The sequence below is a fragment of the Oncorhynchus mykiss genome, chromosome 7 (assembly GCF_013265735.2).
Source record: "Oncorhynchus mykiss isolate Arlee chromosome 7, USDA_OmykA_1.1, whole genome shotgun sequence".
In the NCBI taxonomy this organism is placed as follows: domain Eukaryota; kingdom Metazoa; phylum Chordata; class Actinopteri; order Salmoniformes; family Salmonidae; genus Oncorhynchus; species Oncorhynchus mykiss.
In genome coordinates, this window is record NC_048571.1 from 42,683,446 (window position 1) to 42,702,240 (window position 18,795).

Here is an 18,795-nt window from a genome sequence, read left to right on the forward strand (position 1 = left end):
AAAACAGCTAAACAAGTGGGTCTCTGCCCCACCTGCCTTGTATGACCGGTCGCCACTGTATGGTACTACACGGATCAAAATTAAAAAGTGAAACATTGTTTCCCAAAGTCGGACAGGCAGACTTCTAGGCTTATATTAACCCTGCTGTACCAAACTAAATGCTAGGCTGGAAGCACGGGGAAAACATGTGTGAATTGAAATAAATACAAGAGATGATTCAGACAGCAACATGATATTCTAATGGAGGCACAGTGATCATTTTCAGATGTAACTGTTAGCAGGCATAGGGGTGTCTATGACGGCCTACACAGCATGACCTGGAACGCTGCTTGTCCAATCAGCATCCAGGATACCAAACAACTCGTTTTATAATGTTTTGTGCACTGTGTATATATGGCTCTGCTGTCTGCTCCCACCTAACACTCATTATAAACTGGGTGGTTCGAGCCCTGAATGCTGATTGGCTGACAGACGTGGTATATCAGACCTTATACCACGGGTATGACAAAATATTTATTTTCACTTCTCTAATTACATTGGTAATATAATAGAAATAAGGCAACTTGCAAGGGATGTAACCAGGCAATCTGCGTTGTGTTGTACATTAAAACAGCCCTTAGCCGTGGTATATTAGCCATATACCACATCCCCTCGGGCCTTATTGCTTAAATAGTACTCCATCCGAACGTCATTGCCCATTGTCAGGTAGTCTAGAAAGCATGTTGGGAGTGTTGCAAATGAAAAGCACTGCATGAGGCACAGCACACTTTAGGCACAAAACATAACAGTCCATCCTCCGTCAGGTTAGGGCTCACAAACTCACTCCCTTTTCTGCTTAGGCAGCTGGACTGTTGAAAGTATACAATGGGCTGATCTGGCATCAGGTGTGTTTACTCAGATCTGGCCAAGCATCCCACTGCTGTCATCAGAACCCTTCCCCCTTCACACACATGCATGCTCTCTCGTTCTCTCAGTAGCACACACAATGTGGGATCTGCTTCAATGATGCAAAAAGAACAGTGTGCAGGACACCATGAAAACAAACTCAAAATCTATGAAAAATCTATGCCCCAGTTGAGATTTCATGAGGTTTTACTCAAAAGCCTAAGCAAATCTTAGATAATCCTTTGTGCTGTGTATTAACTCAGCAACCCTTTCCTCTGAAACATAATGTTTTTTTTCTCATCTCCCCAGCGGCTTCGTTTTTTTTTCTCCAGGATGTGGCTTACATTTTCTGCATCACCCATCTCAGTACACTTAAGTGGCACTCTTCCTCGACTTCACAGACGTTTGCATATTTGCATATAAACTTCAGAGAATATGCGAGTGACAATAAAATGACACAAGGACCGACTCTGGAAGTTGCAGACATTTTCAAACACACGGAAGCTGCGAGTGCAGCTCTAGACATTACTGCAATACTCTGGATGGATCCATATCTGATGTGATCCGATGTAAATCACCAACACAGTAAATAGCCTAAGTCTAGGGGCTACTTATAAAAGTAAAATGGATATTCTGAAACGTCCAGTTTTGAAGTTAGGCCTACTCTACCTTTTGGGCTCTGGATGCTGATTGAATCTAGCCATTGTGTTACAGGCACATCATTTTCAGGGGGGCGGTACAGATGCGTCTGCAGCTAAGGTAAGTTCCCGCCCCATGGGTGTGTGTCTATGTAGGCTACGGGCGAGCGCACTGCATTCACCTGCCAATGCGTCTCCCCTTCAGTAGCCTACAGAGCTGTCTGTGGTGTAGTGCGCCGCGTCAACTTTAGCAACTCCTCAATTTCAAGGAATAACAGATATTAACGAGAACAACAAAGTGGGATTGTACACTATTGACCGAGACAAGAGTAGAGAGCAGGAGACAAATATTGCAAGCTTAGGTGATTGCCAAGTTCATTTGGATCCATAGCTTTGTTGCTGGGGATTCGTGCAGGATCTCCGCGGCTTCATTCGTACACTGGGGACGGAGAAGGAGAATTTAGTAGGATTTTGTTATATGCCTTCTAAATGACTCTTATGACTGGAATCTGCGTAATTTCCACCGGGCAATAATAACCAGGTAGGCACAACCGTAGGCTACTTAATTGATCTAATATTTTCATGCATAAGGTTTTTTTCAGCCAAATCATGACTCATATGTCCGTGTTGAATTATTTATTATCCTAAGAGATTATTATCAAAACAATGCCTCCAGTAATTGAGTCGAACTACAATTGGTGATTTATACCTATTGTCTCTTATGTATTATTATTTTCAGTCCACTTAGCCAAACAATAAGTTAATGATGCTTTGTTAGGTCTCTGTTATTTTTTTAATTATTATTAGGCCTACACATTTATGATTTTTATTTTTGCTGTATGGCTGCACGAGGAACCATATAAGCGTTCAGATCCGGTAGGCTATGGTTTGATATTAGCCATAATATCTCTGCATTTCAAACCGCTGTAGGAGCTCTTGCATGGTCTTTTCAGCTACTTCTCACGAGCGTCACAAGAAGCCAGCATTTTATAGCGTTCAAGTTTCTTCATCCAACAACAGGCTGCAGAAGCCTGCGCTCCTAATTGTGTGAAAAGTCAAGACTGTTCGTTGTTCGCTTATAACAGGAACATTTTCCCACTTATAGCCAGCCTAATATCTTTTAAGCGTAGCCTAATTTATTTTCTATTGCACAGACTTTTAATGTTATTCTCGTTAATTATAGCCTAAACCCCATTCCCGAATAAATAAGGAATGTGTAGTGTTTTCTTTATATTCATTAAGCAGCGGTGGCCCATCTCTGTTGTCACCGCTGCAAAAAGCCTCTGCGTAAAAACAAAAAAAAACAAAAGAGTTCATATATACAGTGCTAGAGGCATCACTACAGACACCCTGGTTCAAATCCAGGCTGTATCAACAACCGGCCGTGTTTGGGAGTCCCATAGGGCGACGCACAATTGGGCCAGCGTCGTCCGGGTTTGGCCGGTATAGGCCGTCATTGTAAATTGTAACTGACTCGTCATTGTAACTGACTTGCCTAGTTAAATATCGGTTAAATATAATAATCATATATATATATATATATATGCCGAGACGCGCTTTTAAATGGATAGTCGCTCTCATTCAGAACTTGATCCAACGTCCTTTTATTGCAGTTTTAACCCCATACGCTCATGACCGAACAGAACAGTGATATATGACCAAAGAAAGTATTTAAATAGCCTTTATGGGTTCCAAACCCCATAAATCAAGCACAATATTTAAATTATCTTTACTAATGTGTTGTTTTGTTAAATATGCCTATCCTGGGTGCTTTTAGCGTTGCGGGTGTATTACATACACTAGCAGTGCTTTCAATTGAATTGGGTTGCACAAAAGATTCCTTCCGAAGCCAGAAGTTCAAGTTGTGCTGGTGGGCGGTATGGTTGTTCATTATGAAGGGGGGATTTGGGACAAAATATCTAAATCATCATATTATATTATTAAATAGACTTTCGAACGGTAGGTCTGTTGTAGACCCACTCATTTTCTGCATTGGTCATGTCAAAATAAAAGTCCCCCAAAACATATTCCTTTTTTGTTCACATATGGTGCATGTCAGTGGAGGTTCCTCAGAGGAGGAAGGGGAGGACCATCCTCCTCGGTGAATTTCATAAAAATAAAAATAGTGAACCATTAAAAACATATCCTTTTTAGATAAAACTATATTCACGTTTCACCAAACACAGTAATTGATTAAAACACACTGTTTTGCAATGAAGGTCTACAGTAGCCTCAACAGCATTCTGTGGGGTAGCACCATGGTGTAGCTGGAGGACAGCTAGTGTCCGTCCTCCTCTGGGTATATAGACTTGAATACAAAACCTAGGAGGATTGTGGTTCTTACCTTCTTCCATAGACATGCACAGTAATTATGGCAACTTCCGGAGGACGTCCTCCAACCTATCAGAACTCTTGCAGCATCAAATGACATGTTGTCAACCCAATCAAAGGATCAGAGAATTAATCTGGTATTGAACGCATAAACTACAGCTAGCTAGCACTGCAGTACATAACATTTGGTGAGTAGTTGACTCAAAGAGAGAGAAAGACAATAGTTGAACAGTTTTGGATAAATTAATGAATGTAAAAATTAAGGAAGAGAGAGAGCGGGAGAGAGAGAGAAAGAGAGAGATATTTCCTTGTAGTTTTCTTTTCACTTTCACTTAGCTAGTGAATGCAGCTAGGTAGTTTAGCCTACTCAAACAACCGGTTCAAACAGAGAGGGATGCTATGTTAGCTAGCTGGCTATGGCTAGCCAACACTCAAACTCTTCCAAGTCAAGGTAAGTTTCGCTTTTTTTTACATTTATTGCTAAACTGCTTGCTGACTGTACTCTGTAGTGCATGATTGTCGCGGGTTTACTAACGCGTTAGTTCTAGTAGGCATGTTGACTAGCTATGACGTTAGCTAATATGGTGACAATAATGTAGGCTGTGTGTAGCAGTTAGCTGTTATGATATGAAGGTTTGGCTTGGAAAGTTTTTTTTTCCAGGTCACAATATAGCTGATGTGTTGAGACTGAAGTCCCTAAGCAATAGGAAAAGGTGCGAGAAGGAATTCTACAGCGAGCAAAATTAACATGCTGTTCGTTGATCAGTAACTGTAATACAGTACTTAAATTGGAATCTTACTTCGTTATATTACTCATTACCGCAAAAAGTTATATTATTACTGTTACTTTGTAAAGTATTACCCCCAAAACTGGTGGCATGTGTGTGTGTCAGAGGTTTTTGTATGGGGTGTGATACAGAGCTGATCATCATCTCACTCTCTCCCTCTCTTTCCCCAGGTACCTGGACTCTCTCTCCTCTTCTTCTCTGTAAGCGGAGGGACCATGCTGTGGGACAAAATGTGGTGGCTGTCCACCATGCTGGCCCTTTCGGCCCAGGCACTGCCCACATTGCCCATTGAGCCCCTCTCTGCCCCTCGGGTTTTCCTCTCCTTCAAAGGTAAGACACACTTTTAGATATCTTGCCAAGTTGGTGTGGTTCTCTGTGACTCTGAAACAGGTAAATAGTATTTCCCTGTATGTGAGCTTTAGTGGTTGCTTTTATTTTCCCAGCTCATCCTAGCTTCGTGTTTGCTCTTGGTGAAATGTAGGGTTTAGGGGGACTAGGAAGGCGTTACAGACAGCTACGTGCTTGGCACACCGTGGTGTCAGTGTGAGCCCAGCCACTTCTCTCTGGCTGAAGCTTTTTTATCTGCTGAGAGAGGAGGTTGACGAGAGACATGAGCAGGGGAGAGAAGAAGTGCTGTTTGTGCCTACTGGTCAGGGCCAGAGACCAAATCTTCATTAAACAGACTGTCTGACTGACTACCACAGTCCTCCAACAGCGCTTCGTCTGCCCTCGGCAGAGCCCAGTGTATTATGAATACTTAAATTGGCACGTGAGGCCCTGTCTGTGTAGTGAACTGTACCTTGAAAGTGGACCTTTATGGTGTACCATAATCTCTGATGCTTTATCAATCCCGTTGCACTGTGTGCATGTAGGGCTAATTGTGATGTGAACCCCGGTGTGGAGCTCAAAAGAGAGGAGGCCTCGCTAAACCTCCAGATGTCTTTAAATCCTCATCACCTCATGTGGGGAATGAGAATAGATTTTGCACTTTTTTTTTTTTTTTTGCCTGTGAGTTATGTGGAATTGGGCAACCTGAGTCTCTCTCTCTCTCTCTCTCTCTCTCTCTCTCTCTCTCTCTCTCTCTCACTCTCTCCCTCTCCCTCTCCCTCTCCCTCTCCCTCTCCCTCTTTCATTTTGCTTACTTGTCGGTTTTCACTCTCTAATTAAATTGGTTTTCACAACCCACTGGTTTCAAGTTTACAATCGCACTGCTCCAAAATGGTCATTTCTTTCCAATTTCCTTTAAATCAGCTCCTTTTTTGTTGTTGTTATTCATTGGTTGTTGAGAGATCTATAGGGTCGTTCCATTTGAATTCAATCCCTTTTTGACCACATCCCTTTTGATTTGAACAAAACTTTCCATACATGTTTGCCCATAGTGGAAGTGTTCAGAAAGGGACTTTTTGGACCTGAATGTTAAAACATTGAGGTGCTCAAATTTGACCCATTTTGCATTCCCCGCCATACCATGAGACATCCAAGTCTTAGTCACTGGAAAAGATTAACGGTTGAGTTTGATATCATTTAAAAGCTTTTACAAACAGCGTTATCTATTTTATCATGTTGCATGCTCTTGAATACAGGGTGGGTGTCATATTCTGGAAAATAAATGTACTAGAATTTATAAAATTGACATTTAAAACTCAAATTGGGCCACAAAGATTGTTGGAAGCCCACACATCAGAGAATGTTGACTTGAATGGGGATATCAGTTGTTTTAAATTATACTGTCAATATTGTATAGGAAACCTATTTAAATGTAAATAATGGAATAGACAATTCCCAAATAAGTTGACATTCGATGGTGGGTGGACCGGCGGCCATCTTTGTGGTAGTGATTGGAAGTTACCATTTCAATTCAATTTCAATGGTGTTTCAGCTACATTGCAGTGGTCTGAAGGTCCAGTCTCTGAATCCTATTTCTATGATTGAAATGATACCCACCCTGAGCATGCTGTGTCTCAACCAATGGTGGGCACAACACAAACACATCAAACGATGTAAAATAGTGTCTAAGTTACAACATATGTAAAAATGGGGGTTTGTTGACGTTAAAGGTAAAAAATAAATAAAATAATCAATCATAATTTGTATTTAAAAAAGAAATTCAAGAAATTATCAGATAGGTTGAAAACATTGTCAGATTTGAAATTATATCAAACTCTGTTAATATTTTCCAGTAATGAATACTTGGATGTCTCATGGCATCGTGGGGTATGCAACTTTGAGCACCGATGTCTCTTGAATGTTTTTGGCATTTAGGTCAAAAAAGTCACTTTATGACCTTTTCTACCATGGGCAAAAAATGAATGGAAAGTTTTGTTCAAAACAAAAGGTCAAAGGTCAAAAAATATTTGAAATCAAATGGAACGACCCTATATGCTTGACAGAGCAACTTCACTTTGCTGGTGACTAGAATTGAACATGAGCTGCACATTTTCTAATTGTGTTGTTTTGGCTCACACTAAGGGGAATTGCTTTTAAATGTGCCTATATTGATTCCTTTATGGACCTTGGTGAGCCAAATAATTAGCTACACATTTTACAAAGCATACACATGGGGGCGGGGGTGGGGGGGGGGGGGGGGGGGGGGGGCAAGATTCCTTGGAGCTTTCCAAGGGGGCTCGACTGAATTTTAACAACCTCTTGAAAATGCAACTCTAATCTCCTTATAACCATCCAACTGTTTTTAACAAGCTTTTTGTTTTCAACGCTCCAAGCTTTACACAACCTATTGCACCCACTGGTTCATGCTGGCAATCTCTGTCTATTGGAACAGTTATACATTGTGGACTGTGTTGGCAAAATGCAGAAGCTAACCTGTGGCATTAATGTGGCTTGTGCTGGTCATCAGAGGGGTTAGACTTTGGCCAGCCCTATCTTCTGAGGAGGTATCAGACCGTCAGACAGAGTAACTAAAACAAGTTTGGGAGTTCATTTAGTATGTCTGGCATTATTGATTGCTTTGAATATTGCTTTGAATATATATATATATATATATATATATATATATATATATATATATATATATATATATATATATATATATATATATATATATATATATATATATATATATATATATATATAATATATAAATAAATACAAGCACTTCCTTCTTTGGATGAGGACTTGAGTGCTTGTAGGCTCCTGCTACTTGGAGAGCATGTTCATCATCAGTCAACTCATTCAGGGAACCTGCGCTACAGACAATCTCACAGAGACCTTGGACTGATGCATCTAAGATATAAGAGGCATTTTTTCAGTTAATACAACTACCCTGGTTGAATCCACATTCAAGTCATGTTGGTTCACATTGCCATTTAATGCACCTTTGTCATCAGTTCAAAATTGAGGTTGTATTTTAATATAAATGTTACAGTATAGATCTAGTTTATCTTCTGTCGTTTATTTCCTGAGAGAGAGAGAGAGAGAGAGAGAGAGAGAGAGAGAGAGAGAGAGAGAGAGAGAGAGAGAGAGAGAGAGAGAGAGAGAGAGAGAGAGAGAGAGAGAGAGAGAGAGAGAGAGAGAGAGAGAGAGAGAGAGAGAGAGAGAGAGAGAGAGAGAGAGAGAGAGAGAGAGAGAGAGAGAGAGAGAGAGAGAGAGAGAGAGAGAGAGAGAGAGAGAGAGAGATCTGCTGAATGAGTGAACGCTTTAAGGATTTACATGCTAAACGGTGGCCCGGAGGGGAGAGACGCGTCACATGCTAGCCATCACATAACTCCATTGTGACATGACAGCAGATTCACTATGATTAATTCCCAGCACAGTGGTTAGGAAAAGCTAAATGCTCAAGGTTGCACATGTTTTTTAGAATGTCGTTTTCTGTCCTTCTGAGCTGTATAATTTCTATATATTTATTCAACTGACATTCTCGTCTGAGCATTGAGTTCATTTCCAGTGTTCTTGACTCAGAAATCATTTTTAGTTTCCGTTGAATAATATCAGTCGGTCTACCTTATCTTCAAATCTATGCTTAAGTCCCCATCAGGTCTGAGCTTTCTTTATAAGTCCCTACCAGTTGTCTGTAGTATAGTGAGGTCTATAAAAAGCAACCAATGAGTGGGTCAGAGTCAGTGCAGGGCTCTGAGTTATCACCTGTGATACGGGAAGAGCAAACAGCGGCTCAGAGTAAAGGAATGTCCACTCAGGACTCGTAAGCATCGATCATCTCCCACACTGCTTTAGCAGTGTAAGCCGAAAGGGGAAGAAAAAACACTGGCCCGTGTAGAAACAGGCAGGCAGGCAGGCACACCATCTACACCTATTGTATACACCACAGTACCGTTGAATAAAGCTCTCCCTTATACAGTCACACACACACACAAAAACTGTCGTACGCGCTCGCATACAAGTACAAACACATTTTCAAAGTGCTCATCACAGGCTGCTTAGCCAACAGATTTGATGGTTATGAGATAAAGAGGGCACTTGGGTCTTCAAAGAACAGAGAGAGTGTGTTTACTGACATTGCTGAGACCCATACTAGATATGTAGACGTTGCCTCACTTCCTCTTCCGGCTGGTGGAAATTGCTGACAAAGTGGATGGTGGAGGTTGTAATACAATTGTTGCAGCACAAACAAAGCACCGCCGTTGTGTTCCTAATTCAGTGTACCTTTCTGCTGTCTTTGTTTGTGAAGAGTGAGTAGGACTGACTGGTTTTAGCTTCTGATTCTAGCTTCTTATTTATGCTCAAACAAGCTCTATAATTACATGCTATTTCAGGGTGTGGGGCTCCCCAGGGGTCATGACCCCCCCCCCCCAAAAAAAAACCAGGATCCAGTCACACTTGGGCTTAACTGACGGCCCCCACACCCTGGGAGAATGGGAGCATATTAGCTAGTAATAGCTTGTTACACTAATCTTCAGTCGCATTTGATCGCGTTTAACGTCGTTTTCCTTTTGCCTTTGGTTCAGGGTGAAACACCTGGAAACAGAGTTGCGAGGGAGAGAAAGGAAAAAAAAACAAAAAAAAACAACCCTTGAAATGGGAGAGAAAACGCGCGGCCAGACAGTCATATAATTGGACTACTTCTCACACCGAATCTCAAGGTCACTTCAACTTCCCCTGGCTTTTTTTTCTTTCCCCAACTCGCTTTATCTTTCTCTATCACACAACCTTACGGTTTAAATCGGGATCACAGTAGCACAAAGAGCTCAGCGTTAGCGCACCGCTCCTGTCCGTGCTCTCAGGGTGGACGATGTTAACGCCGAGAGATCGTGTCTGACTATGTGTCTGCGTCCCCTGTTCTGTGAATTAGGCTGCTGCTCACAGTGACCTTCACTTAGACTTCCTTCATTGTTGCTCTCTGGCTCTGCGATTACAATAGCCCAGATTTCTTAGATTAGGAGAAGAAGAAAAAGAACCGCGGGCAGACATAGTGCCATGCCTACTGTGGCTGGTAAGAGAGTAAAAACTATTCAGGGTTAAATGGCCTGCTGAAAGGTGCTTCCGAAGCTTTCCGCCTGCCTGTGGTTCGTTTCTCCACTGTATGGGTTGTCTGATACCCTTGCTGACGTGTCTGCTGAAAGGGGGAGCATTATGGCGGTCCATTTGTGCTCTGTCTGTCTGAGAGCCTTGCGACTGAGCGTTCAGTGTCTAAAAGAGAGAGAGGTGGCCAGCCGAGAAAGAAAGACAAGGGAGTGAGAGGAGAAAAGTCCGCAGTCAGGTCTCCATGTAATGGACACGAGGTGGGAGTGTGTGTGTGTGTGTGTGTGTTTGCGTGTGTTAGTTGGTGGGTGGGTGTCTGTGTGTGCGAATAGTGAAACAAAGAGAGTTACATGCCCATGCGTTTATCTCCCCCCATCTCCTTCCATCTCTCTCCCAGGCTCCAAGGTTCATATTTATTTGGGTCAATTGTAAGTGTGACACTGGAGCCAGAGCTAAGTGCCCCGGCAGGCCTTACCCAGAACAGAGGCCCTCAGCAATCAATGAGCCGCTGAAAGCTTATCCACAGCTAACCTGCCAAGAGACAGCAAGTGCACAGACCCAGGGTGACTTTGTCAAGCCTTCCCAAGTCTTCCCAGGCAGAACAAAAACCTGCCCCGGGCTCCAGACCGACATACTGACGCGGACACGGTTTCGGGGTGCAACACTCCCAATGAGACCAGAATCAAAACCATCAGTACAGTACAAGGCTTCTTGCTTGCCACTGCCAATCAGTTATGACATATCCACTGACTCCTTCAATAACCGTTGCCTCTCCCTTTGTATTAAACAAAAGTTCACTTAGAAGACATGAAACTTTGTAAAGGTATAATGATCACCGGGGAAACCGTGTCTGGGTCTCCGGTTATGTCCGCTACTCGCGATTACTCAACGTTTCATTTTCATAGCAAGCAGGTAGAGGTGAGAGGGTAGAAGCCATTGATGAACTTGTCTTAAAGTTGATTATGGTTCCAGGGTATCTGACCACATGACCAGGTACAGGGAACACCTGACAGAATGGCATCACATAGACCCAGCAGGAAACATAAAAAGAGACCGCAAATATCTTGATGATTTGCATCATTTGCTGACTATTGATGCACACCCTCCCACCTCTGTAGCACGGAGTCCCCTAACCCAGCTGACACAGAGACCCACTGCTGTTAGGTAAGGATGGAGTGTGCCATGTAAGACATACAATGTAAGGGGCAGCTGACATAGCTAGTACATCAGTCCACGCATGTAATGTCAAAGCCCCTGCCTGCTCTCCTCTCCTCTCCCCTCCCTACTGTGACTGAGCTATTCCACCCCCTCTGCTCTGCACATCTGCTGCTGCCGTGTCATATGTCATCTGCGTCCCGCCTCCTCCCTCCCTCGCTCCTCTCTGCCGGCTGTGTGTGTACACAAACGTTGATAAAGAGATGCACATCGCTGTCCCGGACAGACAATTTGTAATACATGCAGTCATGCCTTTGCTGTGTGTTTTGCAGAATGGGCTCTGAGAAGCCAAGTCGGTGCAGTTCCCACGTGTCACTTGGGCGGTCTGATAGTTTAGGTCTAGTGGGTTTGGTGCTCGTCCACTGATCTACAGATTGGGGGGCGGTGGATGGAGATCTCTGGGTTGCCAGTTTTCGACTCCCATGCATGAAATGTGTATCGGCAGTGTTATGGTCAGCAGGCTCATAGCTCCCCTTCACGTCTGTATTTTTTTCCTCGCTAAGGCCTCTGACAAATTGCTTCAACAGAATTATATGAGGTGGCTGTGGCACGCAAGCCTGGAGAGAACATGATTATCTCGCTGGCTGTGTTTCTCTCCGGAGATGACAGGGTGGTATATCCCAGCAACCTCTGCTCCACAGGATTCGTGCTGTCAAGCTGGGATTATTCAAGGGAGGAAAAACAGAAGGTGACAACTCAAGCTCTAAATATAGTGTCCTTCATGTCTCTGTTTCTCTGTGTGTATCCTCTCCTCCTCCACCTCCTCCTCTCCTTACACCCTCTCTTGTTGCTTGTTGATAAGGGGATGGCAGGGGAGGCGGAGGGAGGGAAGGAGGGGAGTGACTAGCATGCTTCCCACAGCTGGGGCACCCCGTTTTAGCACGCTCCAAAGGGGAAAGGGGAAACTGCCAGGTCTGCAAGGTCTCTGAAGTGACCAGACTTTCACTGGGGGAGAGGAGGGAGGGTAGTATATTTTTTTCCATGGCAAAATGTTTAACACAAAGCAGACCAAACTCAACTTTGAAAACCTGCTGTAGGCAAAATATTGTGTGCTATAGCACGGAAAATAAATACATGTGATTCTGGTTGACAACATAATGATGTTTGTTTCCAAGTATTCTCCTCTGTTCTTTTCTGTGTCGTTTTATGTCAGCCCTGTCGTATAATGGCTGGCATATTTCTACCATCAAGCTATTAATCCCTGGCTCTCCCCTCTCCAAATGATGTCATGGATTTAAAAGAAAGACTTGAAGCACTTCAAAACTATTCTTCAATCAACGCGAAGGGACAGCAAATGAAAAGCAGGCAGGCTGATGCAGTTTATACTAGTGTGAGCAGAGTAGTTCATGTTAGCAGGACGACAGTGACGAGACAGAGCCATTACCAAATAATTATTCACGCTGCAATCTCGCTCCATGGAGTTATAAAGGCACACCATCCAAATGAATTCCTAATCTGTACAGGGAAAGGACAGATTCCCTTATCTCCGGGATCTGCTTGTCAGCCTGTCTAACGTAGGCAGGCTGTCTAACGTAGGAGCCCTGTCTAACGTAGGAGCCCTGTCTAACGTAGGCAGGCTGTCTAACGTAGGAGCCCTGTCTAACGTAGGCGGCCTGTCTGACGTAGGAGGCCTGTCTGACGTAGGCGGCCTGTCTGACGTAGGAGGCCTGTCTGACGTAGGCGGCCTGTCTGACGTAGGAGGCCTGTCTGACGTAGGCGGCCTGTCTGACGTAGGAGGCCTGTCTGACGTAGGCGGCCTGTCTGACGTAGGAGGCCTGTCTGACGTTGGAGGCCTGTCTGACGTTGGCGGCCTGTCTGACGTAGGAGGCCTGTCTAACGTAGGAGGCCTGTCTAACGTAGGCGGCCTGTCTGACGTAGGAGGCCTGTCTAACGTAGGCGGCCTGTCTAACGTAGGCGGCCTGTCTAACGCAGGCAGGCAGGCAGGCAGGCAGGCAGGCAGGCAGGCAGGCAGGCAGGCAGGCAGGCAGGCAGGCAGGCAGGCAGACAGACAGACAGACAGACAGACAGACAGACAGACAGACAGACAGACAGACAGACAGACAGACAGACAGACAGACAGACAGACAGACAGACAGACAGACAGACAGACAGACAGACAGACAATGAGGTGTGGAGTGAGTTTGAGAAGATGCAAAAGTTGTCAGAACCAGAGCCTGCCTGTCAGTACAGTACTGACATACACACACTATACTCTTCCATATTCTCCTCGTTCTCACCCTCAATCTTTCTTTACTCTGTTTCTCTTTATTTCACCCACATACTGTACATTTTTTTACCTTCCAACCGTGTTCCTCCCCGTTACATTTAAGCTCCCTAGAGGGTGTGTACTTTAATAGCCTGATGTTTTTAAACTTCATTTTTATCTATGCGTGTGTGCATCTGTGGCATTATGTTTTGAAAACCAGATCGGATACAGCTTCCATGGTTTTCCCGTAGTGCGGGTTCCAGTTTCCCCAACACATGAAATGCTTCTTCAGAATGCAATATCACATGTAGATCATCGTTTACTTCACATGGGGCCGCTTTGGCATGCTTGGTAAATGGTCCTTCTGTTTCGCTCTCTATGCTGTGCAAAGGGGGGGCAACACTCAGCAGGGGTGAGAGACAGCCACATTCTGATGCATTTGTCTAAATGTGTGTGTGTGTGTGTGTGTGTGTGTGTGTGTGTGTGTGTGTGTGTGTGTGTGTGTGTGTGTGTGTGTGTGTGTGTGTGTGTGTGTGTGTGTGTGTGTGTGTGTGTGTGTGTGTGTGTGTGTGTGTGTGTGTGTGTGTGTGTGTGTGTGTGTGTGTGTGTGTGTGTGTGTGTGTGCGTGCGTTCGTGTCTCTTGATGTCTGCTGCGGCTTTTTTTATCCCAGTTGAAATGTGACAGACAGGATAAAAATAGGCTCAGTGGAAGATGCAACGATGATGTTGTCTAATTTCCTTTTTTATCCCCTATAAAACAGAATTGAGGACTGCTGAACATTCAAACATGTATTCAGATATATTCAGATATGTCTTAGGCCTAGTTTAGGTTTTTGTTTGGTTTTCACATGCAGTTGACCATTGACTATAGGCGTCAATGGTCTTCTGGCCATTGTTCCTCGTGAATGTCAGAAACTACTTGGTGAACCCTTGCCAATCCTTTGCTTCTAATGAAAGAGTATGCAGGCAGAGGCTATAGAGTAAACCACAGCCCCTGATATTAAGATGCTGTTTGACAGCAGCGGAGTGGGGAAGGCGAGGGATGGAGGATAAGGGGAGCACTTGCAGTTGGAAGGCACAGACAAAGATGATAATGGATATTTCGAGAAGTGTTTCTCTTAAGATTCAAAGTGACAGAGAAGGAGGAGGAGATGGAGGAGGATGAGTGTTTGAATATTCATCTCCTCAAGCCTGTGTGTGTGTGTGTGTGTGTGTGTGTGTGTGTGTGTGTGTGTGTGTGTGTGTGTGTGTGTGTGTGTGTTCACTCAGCTCTTGTTTTCAGGAGGACAAAGAAAAATGGAGCCACGTGTCTGGAAACAGGAACAGAGGTGGAGTGTGACAGTACTTTGGCGTGGTTGCCATAGCAGCGTTGCTGTCACTTCTCCTCTCAAACAAACCAAACTGAGTTCAAATGACTCTCTCTTCAGAGGGAAAAGGAATGCAATCTCTGGATTGGTCTTATTTCCCCTGGCTTTTGTTGTTGTGTCTGCACACAGATGGAGTCTGAAAAAGACAAGGATAGAGGTCTGCTAGGTAAGATAAATGTGGATTTTCGGAGATAGTTTAACCCTCATACGGATTCATACAGATTCAATATTGGGAATGCGATTGAGGTTTGGTTTGGTGTGTGTGTGTGTGTGTGTGTGTGTGTGTGTGTGTGTGTGTGTGTGTGTGTGTGTGAGAGAGAGAGAGAGAAATCAGAGACGTAGAGAAGGAGAAAGTGGAAAAGTCGATTCCCCAAGGACACAGACACCCTGTGGGTCCTCCAGATGTTGCCCCTGTGTTTGTGGGAGTTCTCTGGGGGTTAGCAGTCGGGCCCTGACCCCAGGGCTGAAATTAAAGGGACGGGAGTGATGGGGGGTCAAGGGCGCCTCTCTCTCGCCCTGCTGGCCCTGTTTATCCAGCCAGACATGAATGATTCCTCAAGAAACCCAGACAACGTATTATTTTTAAACAATGTTCTGAACAAGGAATTCATAGACTTTCAAACATATTGACTGATGAAGGTTTATTATCCTTTCATGACCTAAAAATATGTATAATTTACCTTGTTCGTCATTTTATTTAACTTGCAGTTGAGAACCGCTAGGCGTAATTATGACTTCCCATGGAATCCACCACTCCCCTTCCATCCACTGAGTTATTAGGTAGCCAGAACACAAGTTGAGGTTTTGTGTTCTATCTATATAAAGAAAGCTACTAGAAACCCTCCATAAACCAATGGGAGGAGTTACGAAATGGAACATATATTTTAAAGACTACTAACAAAATACATACTGGAAAAGAGTCTGGAACAATCTTCCAATGTTGTCCCGAAATCTGAGTCATCGACTAATACACCACAAATTAATTCACCGATTTTATTTGACTCTGCGGAAATGCCAATTTAAACTTGCTCCTATACTAATTTGTCTGTTGTGTTCTCAAATAAATATTGGAAGCTACATACACATGATGTGGGTCTGCCCCAGTGTGAAGACCTCCTGGTCACATGATGTGGGACTGCCCCAGTGTGAAGACCTCCTGGTCACATGATGTGGGACTGCCCCAGTGTGAAGACCTCCTGGTCACATGATGTGGGACTGCCCCAGTGTGAAGAGCTTTTGGTCACATGATGTGGGACTGCCCCAGTGTGAAGACCTCCTGGTCACATGATGTGGGACTGCCCCAGTGTGAAGACCTTTTGGTCATAGTTTGCCAGGTCTGTGTCGAGCATAGTTGGTGCTGCCATTCCCTATCTCCCCAATATATTATCGTTGAATGACGACTCTTCACTAACTCTCACAGTACCCCAGAAACGGTTGTCTGGACTGACTGAGGTGACCAGATAGTGACCAGATGGAAGCCTCCACATAAGCTCTGCATAACTCAATGGCTTCAAAAAGTCCTTGACATTCTTTCACTAGAGCTCTACACAGCTCATGTGAACAGCGCCAAACAGCATTAGATACATTCAATAGAGCAGTTGAAAAGGTCAAAAGCTTATAATGAGATAATGTAATATAATCATGTTTGTATTTCTATATTATATTTTGAGTATCTGTATCGAATATGTATCCAGGCTGATTCTATTCATGTGTGACTTGGTCCCACAAAGAATTTGACAAACATTAGATAGGTTACCCATGATGTTTTGTTTTATACAAAATGAGCCCCTGAGGGGAGGGAGGGAGTGAGTCACACATATTGAGAAGAGGGAGGGAGAGGGGAGATGGGACATTTCTCTACTGTTTTTCGTTACTTTATCTATATACATTTGAAGTCAGAGGTTTACATACACCTTAGCCAAATACATTTAAACTCCGTTTTTCACAATTCCTGACATTTAATCATGGCAAAAAATTCCCTGTCTTGGGTAATTTTGTTTTAAAAATGTGAAATGTCAGAATAATAGTAGAGAGAATGATATATTTCAGCTTTTAATTATTTCATAACATTCCCAGTGGGTCAGAAGTTTACATACACTCAATTAGTATTTGGTAGCATTGCCTTTGAATTGTTTAACTTGGGCCAAACGTTTCGGGATGCCTTCCACAAGCTTCCAACAATAAGTTGGGTGAATTTTAGTCCATTCCTCCTGACAGAGCGGAGTCAAGTTTGTAGGCCTCCTTGCTCGCACACGCATTTTCAGTTTTGCCCACAAATTTGCTATAGGATTGAGGTCAGGGCTTTGTGATGGCCACCTCAATACCTTGACTTTGTTGTCCTTAAGCCATTTTGCCACAACTTTGGAAGTATGCTTGGGGTTATTGTCCATTTGGAGGACCCATTTGCAACCAAGCTTTAACTTCCTGACTGATGTCTTGAGATGTTGCTTCAATATATCCACATCATTTTCCTACCTCATGATGCCATCTATTTTGTGAAGTGCACCAGTCCCTCCTGCAGCAAAACACCCCCACAACATGATGCTGCCACCCCTGTGCTTCACAGTTGGGATGGTGTTCTTCGGCTTGCAAGGCTTCCCCTTTTTCCTGCAAACATAACAATGGTCATTATGGCCAAACAGTTCTATTTTTGTTTCATCAGACCAGAGGACATTTCTCCAAAAAGTACAATCTTTGTCCCCATGTGCAGCTGCAAACCGTAGTCTGGCTTTTTTATGGCGGTTTTGGAGCAGTGGCTTCTTCCTTGCTGAGTAGCCTTTCAGGTTATGTCGATATAGGACTCATTTTACTGTGGATATAGATACTTTTGTACTTGATTCCTCCAGCATCTTCACAAGGTCCTTTGCTGTTGTTCTGGGATTGATTTGCACTTTTCACACCAAAGTACATTCATCTCCAGGAAACAGAACGCGTCTTCTACCTGAGCGGTATGACGGCTGCGTGGTCCCATGGTGTTTATACTTGCCTACTATTGTTTGTACAGATGAAAGTGGTACCTTCAGGCGTTTGGAAATTGCTCCCAAGGATTAACCAGACTTGTGGAGGTCTACAATTATTTTCTGAGGTCTTGGCTGATTTCTTTTGATTTTCCCATAATGTCAAGCAAAGAAGCACTGAGTTTGATGGTAGGCCTTGAAATACATCCACAGGTACACCTCCAATTGACTCAAATTATGTTAATTTTGCCTATTAGAAGCTTCTAAAGCCATGACATAATTTTCTGGAATTTTCCAAGCTGTTTAAAGGCACAGTCAACTTACTGTATGTAAACTTCCGACCCACTGGAATTGTGATACAGTGAATTATAACTGAAATAATCTGTCTGTAAACAATTGTTGTAAAAATTACTTCTGTCATGCACAAAGTAGATGTCCTTAACCGACTTGCCAAAACTATAATTTGTTAAAGGAGACCTGGGTGGTCAATGTGTAATAAATAGGCCTATGCCAACTTTGAGAAGTGATTTTTCAAATATGATTTTGTTGTGTGACCAACTTTTTATTACTTATTTTTTTGTGAGGGGTTCAGATCAGATACTCAATAATATTGAAAAAGTACAGTTGAAGTCATTAGTTTACATACACTTAGTCATTAAAACTCGTTTTTTAACCACTCGACAAATTTCTTTTTAAGACTCCATAATGTTTCATCTGTAGATGCTACTAAGCTAAAATTGGTGTCATATGAAGCTTAACCGCTTGCTCTGTAATGAGAAGTATTTAGATATAAAAAAAAAACATATTCATTGATTAATATATTTAACTATACTGTAAACATGATTATAGAAATGCATTGATTTTACTAATTGTTCAATATATTGTTAAACATAATAAACTCTACAGGCATATCAAAGTTCCAGAGTGGGACCTCTGCTACTTTTAATTGTTTTGGCCCTTTTTATACAGAGAAAT

At 43.2% G+C, this 18,795-nt stretch overlaps 1 protein-coding gene across 4 annotated transcripts in view; it reads left to right on the forward strand.

The window, feature by feature from the left end:
* The first annotated feature begins 1,699 nt into the window (after positions 1-1,699).
* The window catches only part of LOC110527789 (semaphorin-3F), a 74,260-nt gene continuing 57,164 nt past the window's right edge, over positions 1,700-18,795 (forward strand). For all 4 annotated transcript variants that reach the window (XM_036983267.1, XM_036983268.1, XM_036983269.1 and 1 more), the window contains exons 1-2: positions 1,700-2,064; positions 4,813-4,972. In XM_036983267.1, coding sequence (XP_036839162.1) covers positions 4,858-4,972 — 115 coding nt within the window. In that variant the 5' untranslated portion in view covers positions 1,700-2,064; positions 4,813-4,857. The remainder of the gene's footprint in view (positions 2,065-4,812; positions 4,973-18,795) is intronic.